This window comes from Rhinatrema bivittatum, chromosome 5 (genome assembly GCF_901001135.1).
Source record: "Rhinatrema bivittatum chromosome 5, aRhiBiv1.1, whole genome shotgun sequence".
Classification (NCBI taxonomy): Eukaryota; Metazoa; Chordata; class Amphibia; order Gymnophiona; family Rhinatrematidae; genus Rhinatrema; species Rhinatrema bivittatum.
Genome location: NC_042619.1, coordinates 267,585,114 through 267,602,625, shown reverse-complemented (window position 1 = coordinate 267,602,625; position 17,512 = coordinate 267,585,114). Strand labels below are relative to the sequence as shown.

Here is a 17,512-nt window from a genome sequence, read left to right as displayed (position 1 = left end):
TCTTGCCGATGAGTGACCTCACCTCGGGGGCGGAGCAGCACTTCCGGGTACCGGGGCTGAAGTACCCAGCCCGCGCGCGCGAGGCCGTCAAGGTGGGCGGAGTCCAGAGAGGCTTCGGCGGCGTTTTCGTGAGGCAAGGCCGGCGCCACGCAGCCGGACCCGGGCGGGCCATGGCGCCCCTCTCCGCGGACAGGAAGAAGGCAAGAGAGCCCGAGCTTGAGCGGAGCGAGGTCAGAGCCGAGCGGGAGGTCCTCTCGAGGAAGCACAGGAGCCACGCGGCTTGGCAGTCTGGAAACAGGGTGCCCCCCTCCGCGGTCCCCGGGAAGGTAAGAGGCCCTGAGCCCGACGGGGCTGGAAGCGGTCGGGGCCGCAACAGTATCCCACAATAATTCGGTTCTAACCAGTAAAGTAAGCCTGGTATTGCACTCTAAGGGCCGGATTTTAAAAGGGTTATGCGCATAAGGTACACACTTAACTCTTTTAAAACGCCCCTGCGCGCGCCGAGCCTATATTGCATAGGCTTCTGGCGCGTGCAAAGCCCCGGGACGCGCGTACGTCCCGGGGCTTTCTTGGGGTGGGCGTGTTGGGGGGGCGTGACGCGGTCAGCGCGTCATCCGGGGGCGGTGCCGCGGGCATGGTTTCAGCCTGGGGGCATTCCAGGGGCGTGGCTGTGGCCTCCGGACCAGCCCCCAGACCGGAACATGGCGCGCGGCAGCCGGCCCTGCGCGCGCAAAGTTACGCCTGCCTCAAGCAGGCGTAACTTGTGCGACAGAGGTGGGGGGGATTAGATAGGGTCGGGGAGGGGGGGTTAGGTAGGGGAAGGGAGGGGAAGGTGGGGGGAGGCGAAAGGAAAGTTCCCTCCGAGGCCGCTCCGATTTCGGATAAAGCTGAAACCTGATTTCGGAACGGCCTCGGAAGGAACGGGCAGCGCGCGCAGGGCTCGGCACGCGCAAGTTGCACAAATGTGCATCCCCTTGCGCGCGCCGACCCCCAGATTTTATAAGATACACGTGGCTACGCGCGTATCTTATAAAAATCCGGCGTACTTTTGTTGCGCCTGGTGCGCAAACAAAAGTACGAGCGCGCGCTGTGTTTTAAAATGTATCCCTAAGATTGTTTGCATAAATTTCCTATCTTGTCAATTCTATTAGTGGTTACAGTTGTGCAGAAATCTGAGATGTCTGTCATGGTTTAATTGACCAGATACTTTCAGCCCAGAGCAATATCATTATGTTTTGAATGTAACCACAATAGATCTTTTAAAGCATGAGAGCTTTTTGAAGACACATATCTCATAATTCACAGCATCAGAGTCACAGGCGTTATGTTTGGCAGTCCGCGGACTATTGCTGTGTACTGCCACTCTCACCCCAAGCCTAGTCTGATCAAAGGCAATGCGTCCTGGCGCGAGTAGGGCCTTCTAACTGACCACGCCGCCGTCCACGACAGGAAGATAGTTTTCCTGTCCAGCAAGTCAGGCGACCAAGAAGATGCTGTCAACAGGCCCTGAGCCAGCACACCTCTGGGCTGAATTTAAAGGAACCGCTGCAGGAAAAGCCCTGTTGCCCCTTTTGATGAGGTCATTATTCTGGGCCTATTAAAGGCCTCTTCAAACCTTCCACTGAAGCCTCAGCAATAAATCGACTCCGTTAGAGTAGCACTTTGCCTCTGCACTTCTGGTTCCTGCTTTCTCTTCCTTGTTCTTGGTTCCTGGTTTATGTTCCATTGTGTGTTGTCCCCGAGTTCCTTTGTCCTGTTTCTCATTCCTTGGCAGTCTGGTTTGTCTTCTGAGTTCTTGTCTTCGTGGTCAGCCTTTCCTTCATCTGTATTCAGTGTCTCGTCTTGATCCTGTGGTCCCTTGTCCTTCCTAGTCTCTTTGGATCGGACTTCTGGCTTGACCTCGGTTTGGACCTCGACGATGCTTGACCTCCGCTGCCTTTGACCACTGCCTCCTTCCACTTCTGATTGAACTCTGCCTGCCCAGAACATTGCCTGAACTGTGACATTGCTAGAACACTGCTTGCCTGTGACCAAGCCTGAACCTGTCTGTGTTTGATTGCTGCCAGCCCTGACTGCTGCTTGCCCGGCTCCACTTCCTTCACCATGCTGGCCTGCAATGACTTCATTGCGACAGATCTTCACCTCCACAGAGGCCTGCACTTAAGATCAGCTGGCCCCTGCACCCAAGGGCTTAACCTGAGGGGCCAGCTGATCAGACTAGGCTGGGGGTGACAGTGGCAGTACACAGCAATAGTCCGTGGACCACCAAGCATAACACCTGTTACTCTGATGCTGTGAATTATGAGATATGTGTCTTCAAAAAGCTCTCATGCTTTAAAAGATCTGTTGTGGTTACATTCAAAACATAATGATATTGCTCTGGACTGAAAGTATCTGGTCAATTAAACCATGACAGACATCTCAGATTTCTGCACAACTGTAACCACTAATAGAATTGACAAGATAGGAACTTTATGCAAACAATCTTAGAGTGCAATACCAGGCTTACTTTACTGGTTAGAACCGAATTATTGAGGGATACAGTGGAGAATTAGGGATCTTAATTAGTGTGTATATGTATGCATGGGTATGGATATATGATTGATCTATGGTAGTTTCTGTTATGCAATTGAGTGCTGTTTTGATTCTATCATTATATGATACATACTGTATATGGTTGAAAAGTGTTTTGGGGCATGTTTCAGGGCTTAATTATTTAATAAATATGAATAAATATGTCTCTAAAGATTTATGCTTGAATTTTGTAAAATTGCAATAAAAGTATTGAGCATTATTATTGTTTCCTTTTACTTCCTTTAGGTATATTTACCCCCCCAATATGTGCACATGTGTAGGCTAACATGTGAAGATATGCAATGCATTAAACCACATATTTCAATGCATTTAATGCACGTACTTTACTCACTTATTTAAAAAAATATACATATCTATATTTTATGCATGATATTAAACTAGGACTTACATAAGTCCCGATTTACTTACAATTGGCAAGTCGGTCAATTTTAAAATATGCATGCATTGAGGCAATTAATCAGTTTGCCATTTAGTCCATCAGTTCACCCGGTCCTTCTCCAGGTCATCAAGACCTTCCTGGTCTTTCAGCCTGAACTCTCCCAAGTCCACCTCCCATCTAGTCAGTACTATACAATAAATGCATTTAAGGCTGGATTTTAAAACCCGATGTGTGCCGAAATGGGCAGAGACGTGTGTGGCCGGGCCGTGCGTCACCGTGGGGATTTTCATATGCCCACGGCCATGCGTGTTAGCTGCTCGTTTCGGCGCATGTCGGGGGTGGGGTCTGGGTGAGGCGTGGGTGGGCCGGGACAGCGCCATTAGGCACTGTCCCTCTGAAGCACATGCTGGCAGCCTACCGGCACGTGCAACCTGCTTCAGCTCTGGAAAGCAGGTAAGTTAGTTACTGGGGTTTTAGGGGTCAGGGAGCATAGGGGAAAAGGGAGGCAGGTTAGGTAGGGGGTTTAGAAAGTTCCCTCACAGTCCGCTCCTTTACTGGAGAGGACTGGAAGGGAACTGGGAAAAGGCCTAGCTACCTCTCTGTGCCGTTCGCCTTGTTGTTCTGCCTTGCCTCTTCTTGTTCCTGCCTAGCCTCATTGTTACCGTGCCTTGCCCTGCCTCTCTGTTACCTTGCCCTGCCTGCCTAACTGGGTCACAGTCCCAGTGTCTTGTCATGTCCACCTATTTCTGCCTGACTCCTGGTTGTGACCTCTGCTATGGATGCTGACTACTCTTCTGGACTGCTGCCTGCCCTGACCCCTGCTTGGATCTCAACCTGCCTTCTTGCAACCTGCCCCAACCTTTGCCTGGACCAGGATGCCAATTGCTTGCTGCCTGCCCTGACCTTGGTCTGGACCCAGACACTGATTGCTCGCTCGACTCCATCTGAATGCTACTTGCAGGGCTCTCACTTAAGCCCTGATGGCCCTGGAACCCAAGGGCTCAACCTGTAGGGAACGGGGCTGGTATAGGAGCCCTATCATGAGCAAGTCCACCAGCTGTCGGCATGGGCCTAGTAGGTTTGCCTGCGTGTCAACCAAGCCACAATCCAAGAGCTCACATCTGTGACAGATAATATTTTGAAATTTTTAGCTCAGTGTGGGGTGGTGGCCAAGAAAGTAAATAGAATGCTAGGGATTATTAGGAAAGGAATGGAGAATAAAACAGAGAATATCAGAATGCTTCTGTTCCATGTGATGACTGCACCTTGAGTATTGTGTGCAATTCTGGTCACTACATCTAAAAAAAAATATAGCAGGATTGGAAAAGGTACAGAGAAAGGTACCCAAAATGATAAAGGAGATAGAATAATCCTCTTGGAAAAGAGATGTCTGAGGGATATGATAAAGGTCTACAGATATTGAGTGGACTGGATTAAGTAAATGCATATCAGTTGTTTATTCTTTCAAAAGGTACACTAGAAACACACAATAAAGTTACTAAATAACACATTTAAGACAAATAGGAGAAGTATTTTTTTAATCAATGCACTGGAATTCATTGCCATAGGATGTGGTAAAACTATTAGTGTAGCTGGGTTTAAAAAAGATTTGGACAAGATCCTGGAGGAAAAGTCCATAAATTATTACTAAGTTGGACTTGAGGAAATCCATTGCTTATCCCTGGGATAAGCAGCATGGAATCTATCAACCTTTTGGCATCCTGCCAGGTGCTTGTGACTTGGATTGGCCACTGTTGGAAACAGGATACTGGGCTGATGGACCTTTGGTCTGATCCAGTATGGCAAATCTTATGTTCTTATCTTCTTAAATCTCTTGATACTTGCCAGCATTTGAAAGTGAGAGGAGACAGGTTTGCCAGCTCATGAAAATATTTTCATTTTTACTATCCATCTGCCATATACTATCCATCTTGCATTTTACTAAGAGGAGTTGCCAAATTGAAAATAAAAATTACATTTGTGAAATTTGACCAGCAAAGACTTTATTGCACTTATATTTGCTGTACTATATTTGCTGAGTGCAATAATCGCTCCAGTGTGCGACTGGAGACACAGGTCCATCTCTCCTGATATTTTTACTGGCATGGAATTATTTTTACTGACAGATCTTTTTTTTTTTTTTTTTTTTTTTAACTTGGCAGCCTTGGGAAAAGGGAGCTTTTTGAAGGAAAGGATAAAATGTCTTATCAATTCAATGAAGTAAATCAATAAGAAAACCTTGGCAGGGAAATGGCTGTAATACTTCTTACTGATCAGTAGAGGGCATAATGGCAGGGAAATGGCTGTAATACTTCTTACTGATCAGTAGAGGGCATAATGGCAGGGAAATGGCTGTAATACTTCTTACTGATCAGCAGAGGGCTGTAAGAGGCTGGGTAGCCTCATCCCTCTGCAGAACTGAGCCCAGTCTGCACCTCTTCCAAATCAAGACCTGATGAAGCCAGACCTGCACTGACTGGTGTTAGTATCAGATGCAGTGCTGAATGTATCTGATACTAACACAACTGGGAGTGCTGGGAAAAGCCAGAGAATCTGTGACACAACAGGATTTCACCCCACATGTTATCTTAACTTCTAGTGCACTGTTTAACCATTAGACTGTTTCCTGACCCTCTCCTGCAGGCACACCTAATCAGTCGGGCTTTTTAGGATATCTGTAATAAATATGGATGAATTTGAATTTATTAAAATTTGGTGTCTGCACTCATCACAGTAAGTATGAGTCAGAGTACACAGTCAAATATAAATAAAATCAATAATCAAAACATAAAATATCAGTTGAATAATACAAACCAGGCCTACATCTTGCCCTTATCTGCTATCCTAGCCACACATATAATATAAATAAGAACATAGCCTGAATCTAACCCTTATCTTCCAAATCCATGTCTAAACAGATCTCCCTTGATTAAATGCCAGCTAATAAAGATGTGTGTTCTCAAGGCCTTTGTAAAAGATTTATAACATTCAATAGCCCAAATTTGCTCTGGTAATGAATTGCAGAATATTGGTTCTGTTCTGGAAAAGCTCTGTCTCTTGAAATGGCCATAAGTGCCAGCTTTGGAACTTCAAGTAGATTCTTCCCTGCAGATATTAACAGTCAGAAAGGCTTACAAACCCACAAAACTGCATTGATCCCAGCAGTATATCGAAGAGGCTAGCTCATATTGAATTCTCCATTTAATGGGTAACCAGTTTAATGAAGACAATACAGATGTAATGTGGTCCCTGTATTAGACCACCCCCCTCCGTAGGCATTGCTAAGAAGTGCCACTCCTAAAATACGGTTTGCCACCTCTTTGCCACGCACTTTCAGATATTGGATTGGGCCCAGAGTAAACCAAACCCCCGCTCGCTTTAACGCAGTGCAGTCCTACTCTCCAACCCTCCTCCCTGGCCAGTAGCAGGAGAAGACATGCACTGAAATGCTGCTCCTGCTGCCGGCCCAGGGAGTGAGGAGGATAATTGGTGGGGCAAGTAGCTGTGCCTCGATAACTTTGGGACAAGCCCTAGTCAGCCCCAGTGCGGAGAGTGAGAGGGGGAAGAGCACAGAAGGTATGGGGTAAGAAGGTGGGAAAGAGCCTCTAAAGAAAGGTAGTGGGGATGAAAAGAGAGAAAGGGCCAAGAGAGGGGTGGAGAAGAGCCTCTAGAGAAAGGGAGTGAGAAGGAAGGGAGAGCCTCTAGAGGGAGGGTATAAAGTGAAATCATCTGAAGGGAGAGAGCAAGAAGGGGAACAGTATCTGGAAGGGAGAAGAGCCTCTGGAGGGAAGGAGGACAGGCGTGAAAAAAGGAGAAGAGCTTCTAGAGGGAGGGTGGGGATGACAAAGGAGGAAAGAGCATCTAAAGGAATGGAACGGATGAGAATAGGGGAAAAACCTCGAGAGAGTGTGAGTGAGAAGGTTGGCTCAGGAGGGAAAAAGAGGGGAAAGTCTCAGGATAGGGTGAGAAATAGGAAAAATGGTGGGGGCTGACAAGTGGGAAAGAGCATCTGGAAGGATGGAGAGATGGTGTGAAGGGACTGGGAAGGAACTGAGAGATGGGACTGTGGAGGGCGTGAAAGACAAAGGAAAGGGATTGGGCTGTGAAGGGAGTGGGGAAGAGGTGAAAGAGGGAGAATGGAAATCTGGGTAGGACATAAGAGAAAGAAGAAAGAGGCTGAATTTCAGCAAGAGAGATGGGTTGTGAGGGAATAAAGTTAGAGGAAGGCAGGTGGAGAGGGGTAGAAAGATAGAGGGGAGAGACAGAGGAGAGAATGGGAGGTGGAAAAACTGAGATGTAGGAAAGAGATGAAAAGAGGGAGGCTACAGACCGGAGAGTGAGAGAACAGGAGAATGAGGGCGAAAATCTAGATTTAGATAAAAATAACTTTAATGATATGATTATTTTACATGTTGCCAAGGTAATATACATAATAATTAAAATAAAAAAGGAAAAGAAGGGAAAAAATGACAAAATGGTAATATTTAAAGGAACCGTTTACAGAAAGTACAGCATCAGGTACATTTCGAAGATTTTGGTGCTGCTCTGTATTGTCCCTGGTCAGGTTTCATTTCTGGCCTGGCGGCAGGATGTTGCACGGGTCGGCCACGCGGCAGGATCTTGCACTGTCAGTATGGCAGGTCTCTCCTCCGTCTTCGTTCCCACTATGGGGAACCCCTGTCACCATTCTCCGCGGGCCCTCCTGCTTGGGGCGCCGGCACGGTTGATGCCCAACCCGCGCGTCGGCAGACCCCCTAAGCATGTGCATGCGCGCCTCTTAAAGGGCAAGCGGCTAGGGAGTGCCACGACCTGGGGCGATGATGTCAGGGTCAGGGCCCTATTTAGCCTGAACCCTGGCTACCCGGATTGCCTCTGCAACAGGTCCTTCTCCTCGTGAGCCGTTGGTTGCTGTGTGTTCCTGCTCCTGTGTTCCTGCCTCCGTGTCCCAGTTAAGAACATAAGAACATAAGAAAATGCCATACTGGGTCAGACCAAGGGTCCATCAAGCCCAGCATCCTGTCTCCAACAGTGGCCCATCCAGGCCATAAGAACCTGGCAAGTTCCTGCGCCCGTCTCCCACTTGGTTCATCTTCTGCCTCTTGACCTTGGAACGTCTCTTGGACCCTGTTTGCCTGCCACCAGCCCCGACCTAGGAACATAGATTTTGCCTGTCTGCCACCTATCCTGACCCTGGCCTGTCTGACTTCTCCTTCGCCTCACGTCAGGGGGTCCTCTTCACCAGGAACCCTTGCTTAAGTCTTGCCGGCCCCGGCATCCAAGGGCTCAACCCACGGGGAACGAGGGCTGGTATAGGTGAAGGTCCAGCTCGGGTTCCTGCTATGACCAGTTGTGTCTGTCAACGGCGGGGACCTGCGTGAGCCTCTCCTACAGGTAGCGACAACCCTGCCTCGGCTAAGGGTCCACACCCCGGCAGCAGCTAACACAGGATATCACATATTTTGCTATTTTCTAAAAGGTATATAACATATATATTATCAAACTTGTTTGAACACTTTACACCTGCTATTGTACTATGTGCAAGTGAAATAGGGTGGGGTAATAGTTTTCTGTTTTAATGTACAAAAAAATATTGCTAATAAATGTTTCTTTTACTATAATGCCATGTGTTTCTGTTTCCTATAGAATATAAGAATTCTAATGTGTTATGTAAATGTGCATGCATTGATTTTTTTTTTTTACTTTCAATAGTAATACATTGTGTGTTTATTTTATTTTATTTTACTTTCTGCTCCAGCCTGTCATCCCCACCCCCTGGGAGAACCTTTAGTTGTGTTGGCTAAATCACACAGCTAAAAGATGGAGTTATTTATGTGGCTCCTATCAAAGGTGGTGGGGACAGAGAGGCAGAGAAGAGAAAAATGAAGAAATGGATAACAGGGGGAAATCAGTGTCAGAGACAGATGAAGAGAAGGAAGGGGAGAAACAGAAGAAAAGAGAAAATGGAGAGGAAATCCTAGAAAAGAACTTAGGAGAAGACTGACACCAGGAAAATGGAAAAGAGAGACTGAGACCAATTAAATTAGAAAAAAAGTGCTCAGATAACAAAGATAGAAAAGAAAATAATTTATTTTCAATTTTTAGAGATTGGAATATATCACTTTTGGGAAATGTGAATCTATTCCATTTTTTATATTTTGCAAAGAACAGGAATAAATGCATTTCTGATTCTAATTTCCAGTATTGCATGGCCCATACAGTCTGATTTCTTGGGGTTTCTATTTTCTTGTCTGCATGCTTCTGATTCAAATTTGCGGTCTTTTATTAAGTGAGGTTCATCATGTGACCAAGGTGAGGAATTCTGCTAGTGTGCAGTTTCTGTGAAGGGATCTGTAGCAATCTGCTTTGTTCTGTTACTCAGAACCAACATCAGGAAATATTTCTTCACAGAGAGGGTGGTGGATGCCTGGAATGCCCAACCGGAGGAAGTGGCGAGGATGAAAAGAGTAAAGGAATTAAAAATGGCATGGGATAAACACTGTGGAGCCCTAAAGGCTAGAGGTGGAAATGAAGGAAAGGGTACATGGGGGTAACTTGCATGAAGCAGCAACTACCACCCCTAACAGAAGGCATGGGAATAACTACCCTTAACCAATTAGCTTTCATGATCTTGACACAACTGCAACTGCGCTCTCCTTCAACAGCAAGAGGAGAAAAGGGGAATTGGACTCAGACAACAACCAACACTGGGTCCCAACTTTTATGGTCTGGGGTACTTATACTCAGATATTAGGAAAAAAGCACAGGACTGCTTCTACAGCCAAGACCAAAAGCAAAGCAAAGTAGCATTGTCTGAATTATCAAGAAGGCTACCCACACCTGTAAAAATGTTGCTAGCAATAATTTTGTTATGGGTTTGACAGTTGCTTGGTTTTAATTGTTAATACTACTACCCTTAACATAAGGCTTGGGTGTAACTGCACGGAGCAGCAGATACTACTCTTAACAGAAACATGGGGTAATGTGCATGAAGTGACAGTTACTACCATAAGAAACTTGTTGTTACTTTTGCCAGTCATGCTCACCCACCAGTGCCCTGGCTTTTAGTTTGACCTGGAAGCCGCCGTGCACTCCTTTGTGGCAGGACACCGCCAGTGTGATGCCATCTCTCCTCTCTTGGGTGCTATCCCTAGGTGCTCGTTGTGCATGTGGGCACCATCATTTAAAGGGCCCACAATGGGAACCCAGGCTGCTGGCATCTCCTGATGACATCACGTGATTGGGGATATAAGGCCAGAAACACACTGGAGCCATGCCTCAGCAACAGGTCTCCTGCCTTCAGCAGTGTGTGTTGCTCCTGTGTTCCTGATTGTTCCTGCCTCGACCAGACTTGCTTTGTCCAGCCTGACTTGTCTAGCCTTGTCTCCTTGTCCCTGTCTCGACCAGTGTCTCTTGTGTGTCTTTGTCCATCCCTGGCCTGATCTGGTATTGACTTCTTGCATTGGACCTGACCACGCTTGCCTGCTGCCTGGACCTGACCTCTTGCATTGAACCTGACTATGCTTGCTAGTCTAGGGGTGTTCTGGGGAAGAGTCAACATTCATGCACATAAGTTGCTATTTTATGACACTTGTAGATTTGCCAACTTATTTGCGTAATTTTACACCTGCTAATTATCTGGTGTAACTAGGGTTACCTCAGTCTACAATTAGACCACTGCAAATATTGCAAAATTCGGCTGCTAGAATTCTGACTGGCAAAAAGAAAAGGGACCATATTACAGGAACACTTGCTGAGCTACACTGGCTCCCAATTGAACAAAGAATCCAATATAAGGCATTGTGTATAATCCATAAACTAATCCACGATGAAAAAGCCAACTGGCTCAACACAGCACTGCGTGTACATATTCCACACAGAAAACTGAGATCTGCTAATAAGGCTCTACTAACTGTCCCCTCTGTTAAATCAGCACGCCTCACTCAAGTAAGAGAAAGAGCATTGTCGCTAGCAGGACCTGTACTATAGAACACCATGCCACTCAAAATAAAACTGCAGAGTAATTTGAAAATATTCAAAGCTAACCTGAAAACCTGGCTCTTTAAACAAGCTTTTTATAAAGACAAAGAGAAGAAGAAAAACAGTTGATAGATATGGACGCACCAAGAAATCAGTTGTTTTTGTTTTTTTACCTACAAATGCATATTAATGTTAGATTTGAACCGCTTAACAATTTCCTTACCAACATATAGACTTAAACACAGAGTTGTTTGTATTAAAATATGTTACCGTACTATGATGGCACATGCTTAATTTGTAATCTATACCACTTAGATTTTTCTTTAGAGTGCCTTTCTGTAAACCGTTGTGATGGTTATCTAACTTAATGACGGTATAAAAGAGTTTTTAAATAAACAAACAAACAAACAAACAAATAAATACATGTGTTTTTTGTGTGCTGTTGGCTGGGTGACAGGTCTGGGTGAACCAGGGAGCATTTAGGCTGAAGAACCAGGAGGGTTTCAAGACCTGGAGGACTGGGTGAACTGATGGACTAATTGATAAATCTTATAATTTCAGTGATGCACCATTGTTTTAAAATACACTGACTTAGGAGTTAAATCTCAATATACGCAAGTAAGTCCTACTCTATTTTCACATGTAAAATATACAAACAGATATTTTTAAAACAAGTAAAAAAGAATGCGTGTACAGTACATTGATATACGATCTTTCAATACATTTCATGTATTTGTGTATAAGACTACAAATGCACATATGTTATGGAGAAGAGATATGCATATTTTATAAAATGCACATATACAATACTATCTGTTCATGGCCATATACACACATATATGCCACCAAAGTTCTCTCAACCTAGCTTGATGTTACCCAGGTAGAGAGTCCATTAAGCTAGGTTGAGAGAGCATTGTACAAATCTCATCTTTGGGTGAGTTTCCTCACTCCAAAGGACATCAAATCTTCACAAGAGTGAACTGTTCTGTTTGTACGTCTCACTCTGAATGTCAAAGTAGTCCCTAACCCCTACACTCCTACCTAAACCTCACCTCGAGTAATTAGGTGGGCCTCATATAGAGGTATTAATACCTAACTACTATGAGAGCCTTATAGCTAGTTTCTCTCTCTCTCTCTCTCTCTCTCTCTCTCTCTCTCTCTCTCCAGCTTAAAATAGTGAAAATGCTATTTGAAAAACATCACAAAGTGCAGTAAAGCAGCTAAAGCCATATTACACCACTTAATGAAAAAGGCGTAGTTAAAACTGTGTAATATTGCTTTGTAAATTGTGAAGCCAGCCAACTTGGCCAGAAATTCCACTCCTCCCCTTTTCCTAATTTGCATTGCACCATGCATTAAGGTGCTTTTTGCACGTGCTAAAGGCATTTTTCACACACAAAAATGCCATATAGCACTTTGATAAATGACCCCTTTAGTTTGCCCTCCTGTGGCCTTCCCCCCTCCCCAAATACTTCTGTCTAGAGATGCCACTGCACCCTTCTCACTTCAGCAGGGTCACATAAAACCTAAAATTAAATAAAACTGCAGCACTTACAAGCTCATGTTCCTGCTGCTTGTCCCATGCCGGTTCTGGAACTTACCTGGATTTCGCAAGCAGATTGCAAGTGAAAGATTTTATAGAAAGCTTCCTCCACGGAGTCACCCAGAGCAACCATGCCATGGTTTCTCAAAACCAGGACCTGCAAAAGTTTCATGGTTTATTATGATCATTGCCTTTAAAGATTTCTCCATTTAGATAATGAGTAAAGTTGTGGTCTCTTTCCTCCAACCAAAGCCTGCTTTTCTTTTTTTTTGTAATTATATGTTTATTAATTGTACAACCAATACTCACACAAACAGAGACTGCCAACAAGGGCAACAGCAAATAATACAAAACCATAAAACATATACATGTAGCCCCAGCAGTACATCTCTAGAAATAGGTTCTACAACGTTTTCCAGAAATATGGTAGAGATTAGAACCCCCCCCACCCCCCCCCCTCCCCCAGATCCGTAACTCAACCACCAATGAGGTCAGTCCACTGTTGATAAAATCGCCAGTTCTTATGCAGCTTCGCCATTGAATCCCGTCTGGAAGCAGTCAGATACTCCATATAATATATCCAGTTCACCCTCTGTAAGATAGCCTCCAGAGGCGGAGCTCCCTGATCTTTCCACCTGCGTGCTATTTCCCCCCGCACAGCTTGTGCCACTGCCCTCAGAAAGATTCTGTGCTCAGACGGAGTGTTATCGTCCGGAATATGAAGCAAAAGTTCTTTAGGTGTGAATGGGACCTGTACCCCTGTCACCTCCCCAAACCATTTTTCCACCTGCCCCCACAGTTGTTTAATAACCGAACACTCCCACCACATATGATAAAAATCCCCCTCCGCCCCACACTTCCTCCAGCACAAAGAATCCGTCCGTAGCCCCATCTGATGCATTTTATAAGGTGTAATATACCAGCGGTACAGCATCTTATACCCATTTTCCACCATAGAGGCGGAAGTGGAACATCGTCCGATAGCGGAGAAACAAACTTCCCAGTCGTCTTCCGTCAAGGGTCCTCCCAGATCACGCTCCCAGGCCTTAATATGCCAGGGAGTTGGGGTCACTGCTCCATTTAACAGGGCATAAAGTTTAGAAATTACCCCTTTCACTGCATGTGCTTTATCACAATAGCCCTCGAAAAGAGTTTTCCCCTTTAACAAATCCGCTCTCACCGCCTGTGAGAGTAGTAAATGTCTCACCTGCAGATACGCATAATAATCGGAGGAGCCCAGCTGATACACCTGCTGTAAATCTGTGAAGGACTTCACACCCGTATCAAACCACAACTGCCCAAACGTCTGAATCCCTTTTGTCTCCCACACCCGAAGAATTTTACTGTCACCTCCAGGAGAAAACGCCCTACACCCCCTAATTTTTGTGGAATAGAAATAAGTTCGATCACCCACAAGTGATTTTCGCCAGCGCTGCCATAAGAGCAACGTCGTAGCCATGCAAGGTGATCGAATCCCCAAATCTACCGGGGCCAGGTTCGCACCCCATATCCAATCCCAACTCGCCACCAGATCTTTCTCTATTTGTACCCACTGTTTCATTTCCTGTTGGTTATGATAATCCACCAAAGCCCGCAGTTGAGAAGCTACGTAAAATTTCAAAAAATTGGGGACCCCTACCCCTCCGTCCTTTTTGTATTGATAGAGGACAGCCCTTGCCACCCTCGGCGGCCATCTCTTCCAGATAAAAGAAAACACCTTTACCTGGAGCTTCTTCAGCACCAAGGATGGGATAAGGCAAGGCAAAGTTTGAAACAGATATGCTATCCGGGGGAGAAAATTCATCTTGATTGCCGCAATTCTTCCCAACCAGGTGAGAGTCAACCTGTCCCACGTCTGCATATCCCTCTCCAGTTTCTTAAGTAAGGGCAAATAATTCAATTTAAACAGATCATTATACTCTGCCCCCAGCAACACCCCTAGATATTTCACTGTACCCTTTGCCCAGACAAAGGGAAATTGTGATTTTAGTTGCGATATCTGTGTCGGGGAGAGAACAATCGGCAATATTTCCGACTTCTCCTTATTTACCCTAAATCCCAACACTTTCCCATAGCCTTCCAACAGAGGAAGTAAGCCCTGTAAGGAAGAACTAGGATTGGCCAACGTAAATAACACATCATCTGCATATAGAGCCAACTTATAGATTTTGTCCCCTATAGTGATCCCCTGAACCCCCTCTTCCGCCCGTATTTTGGTTGCGAGCGGTTCCAAGCACAAAGCGAATAGCAAGGGCGATAGAGGACAACCCTGCCGGGTCCCCCTCTGCACCTCAAAGTTATCCGAATATCTCCCATTTACCTTTATACAAGCAGCTGGCAGTCGATAAAGGGCCTGAACCCACGTAAGAAAGCCACCCCCTAGGCCCACCTTTCGCAACACTTGAAACAAAAAAGGCCAATGAACTCTATCGAAGGCCTTCTCTGCGTCCACTCCGAAGAGCACAGCTGGAATGGAGTTCCTCTTAGCATAGTGAACAATATTGACTATTTTCCTTATATTATCACCCGCCATCCGGCCGGGCATAAAGCCTGCCTGATCATCATGCACTAGTAGGGGAATAACAAACTTTAGGCGGTTCGCCAAGATTTTTGCAAGCAATTTGAGGTCAATGTTAATAAGCGAAATGGGCCTATAAGAACTACATAGCAATGGATCCTTCCCAGGTTTCGGAAGAATCGTGATACCAGCCACATTCGCTGCCGGTAATAGATGGTCCCCAGAGCGTAAGGCGTTAAACATAGCTACTAAGGGACTCACTAAAACATCCTTAAATTTCTTATAAAAAAGAGGGGTGAAGCCGTCCAACCCTGGCGCCTTGCCGGGTTTCAATTCAGCGATAGCAGCCAATACCTCCGCTGCTGAGATGGCCTGCCCCACTCCTTTGGCTATAGGCTCCTCTAAACAGGGTAGTGTTATATCCGCCAAATAAGCTTGTATATCTTCACCAGAAGCAAGTTCCGCCTTAGAATACAGAGCAGCAAAGAACTGATTGAATTGCGCTCGAATCCCGTCCACATCTGTTACCACTGTCCCCTCCGGGGATTTGATTCTAGTAATTTGGGATTGAGCTATTTGAGACCTCAGGGAGTGTGCCAATAATTTCCCAGCCCGATTGCCATGTTCGTAATAAGTTTGGCGCGTCAAATCCAGCTGATGCGCCCTCTCATCAGCATCAATCTGTTGCAATTTACATCTGAGATCCCCCAACTCCTGCAGAAGACCCCTAGAGGAATGTAATTTATGATCTTTTTCCACAATCGCCAATCTTTCCCTCAAGTCCTGACTTGTTTTAACCTTTTCTTTCTTCTTATGAGAAGCCAAAGCAATCAGCTTCCCTCGAATGACTGCTTTTAAGCAGTCCCACAACACCATCGGGGTGGTCTCTGCCTTTGTATTATCAGTCATATAATTCTGAATAGCAGTCCGAATATCCTGTTCGCCCTTCTTATCTTTAATTAAGGAATCATTTAAACGCCAAAATCTACGGCCACTATCTGTACAGGAGGCGTTAAAGGACCACCAGATAGGGGCATGGTCCGACCACGTAATTTGCCCAATACATGCCTCAGTAGTTAACCCAAGTAAAGATGTATCAACAAATAAATAGTCTATTCTGGTGTAAACATCATGTGCTTTGGAATAATAGGAGTAATCCCTATCCATAGGGTGTCTGTCCCTCCAGACATCCGACACCTGCCATTTTGTAAGAAACGTATGAAGGGCTCTACTGTCCACTGCAGCATAATGCCCCCTCCCGGTAGAACAGTCCACCGTCTGGTGGCAGACCAGATTAAAATCACCTCCCATAATCAGTTTCCCACAAGTGGACCGGAGCAACTGGTCATCTATACGCTGCAGCGTCTCCCTCTGCAGCATATTCGGATTATAGACATTGACCAAGGTATATAATACCTGTTGTATATAGAGAGACACTATTAGGAATCGTCCCTCAGGGTCCCTAAAAACGGACTCCACTTGGACCGCTATGTCCCTGGATATCAGTATCCCAACTCCCGTATATTTAGACCGAGGCGTACTAGCAGCCAAGAAGGATGTTGGAAAACAAGCATGGTATAGTAGACCCTCATATTTTTTCCTCATATGTGTCTCTTGAATAAACAAGACATCCGCCCTCATTCTAATTGCATCTTTAAACAAGCTATGCCTCTTTGCTGGGTGATTTAGGCCCTTTACGTTCAAGGACACTAGTTTAAGAGGCAACATAGGCACATGATACCCCTCCTCTCCGAATTCTCTCCCATAGCACATCTCCCCTCCTCCTCCCAGAAAACTGACTCCGCCCAAGCTCATTCCAGCTCCCTTGTATCATCCTCGGACAAAACCTCCCACTAGTATAAAACCGAACCCCCCCCCCCCATCTGTTCTTCCCCTCCCTCCCCTTACCCCCCCCCTCCCTCAAATAACATTCCCGCCAGATCTCCATCGGCAGGAAAAACAGTGGAGTGGAGTGACGTCCCCCCCCCCCCCCAACTTTCCCAAAGAACATAAGTTCGCAAACATCCCGTGTTCCGATCAACAATAAACATCATGTAACAACATATAAGAAACATGAAACAGCATACTGTAATATATTGAGCCGTTCCCGGCAAGAAGAAATAAACAGCACTCTATACTCCCAAAAGAGCACGTCAGAGCCCCCTTAAGATCCCCCTTCTGCGGGTGAGGATCCTTGGTGGAAGGCCCATCCAGCAGAACAGATACAACCAAAAATCAGAATCAGGTATCCGCCATGACTGCTGCTCCCGGCAAACTCTCCACATGCCCGTTAGAGTTACGCTGCAATCGGGAACCCGAAAGTCCTTTCCTCTGCCACCTGGGTCTGTCCATCGCCAACTTCTTGGTTTCGCAGACCTCTCCAGCCGGCAAAGAAAGTCCCGCGTCCGCTAGAACCTGGGTTGCCTCCGTAGCCATCTTAATGAAGCGGGTTCTTCCATCCTTTGTGAACGCAAGCCCAGCGGGGTATACCCACCGGTAT

General features: G+C 45.9%; 1 protein-coding gene across 1 annotated transcript in view; it reads right to left on the bottom strand.

Moving 5' to 3' along the window:
• ADD2 (adducin 2) overlaps window positions 1–17,512 on the bottom strand; it is a 174,247-nt gene that overhangs the window by 63,537 nt on the left and 93,198 nt on the right. Inside the window, 1 exon segment of the mRNA XM_029603984.1 lies at window positions 12,553–12,651. Coding sequence (XP_029459844.1) covers window positions 12,553–12,651 — 99 coding nt within the window.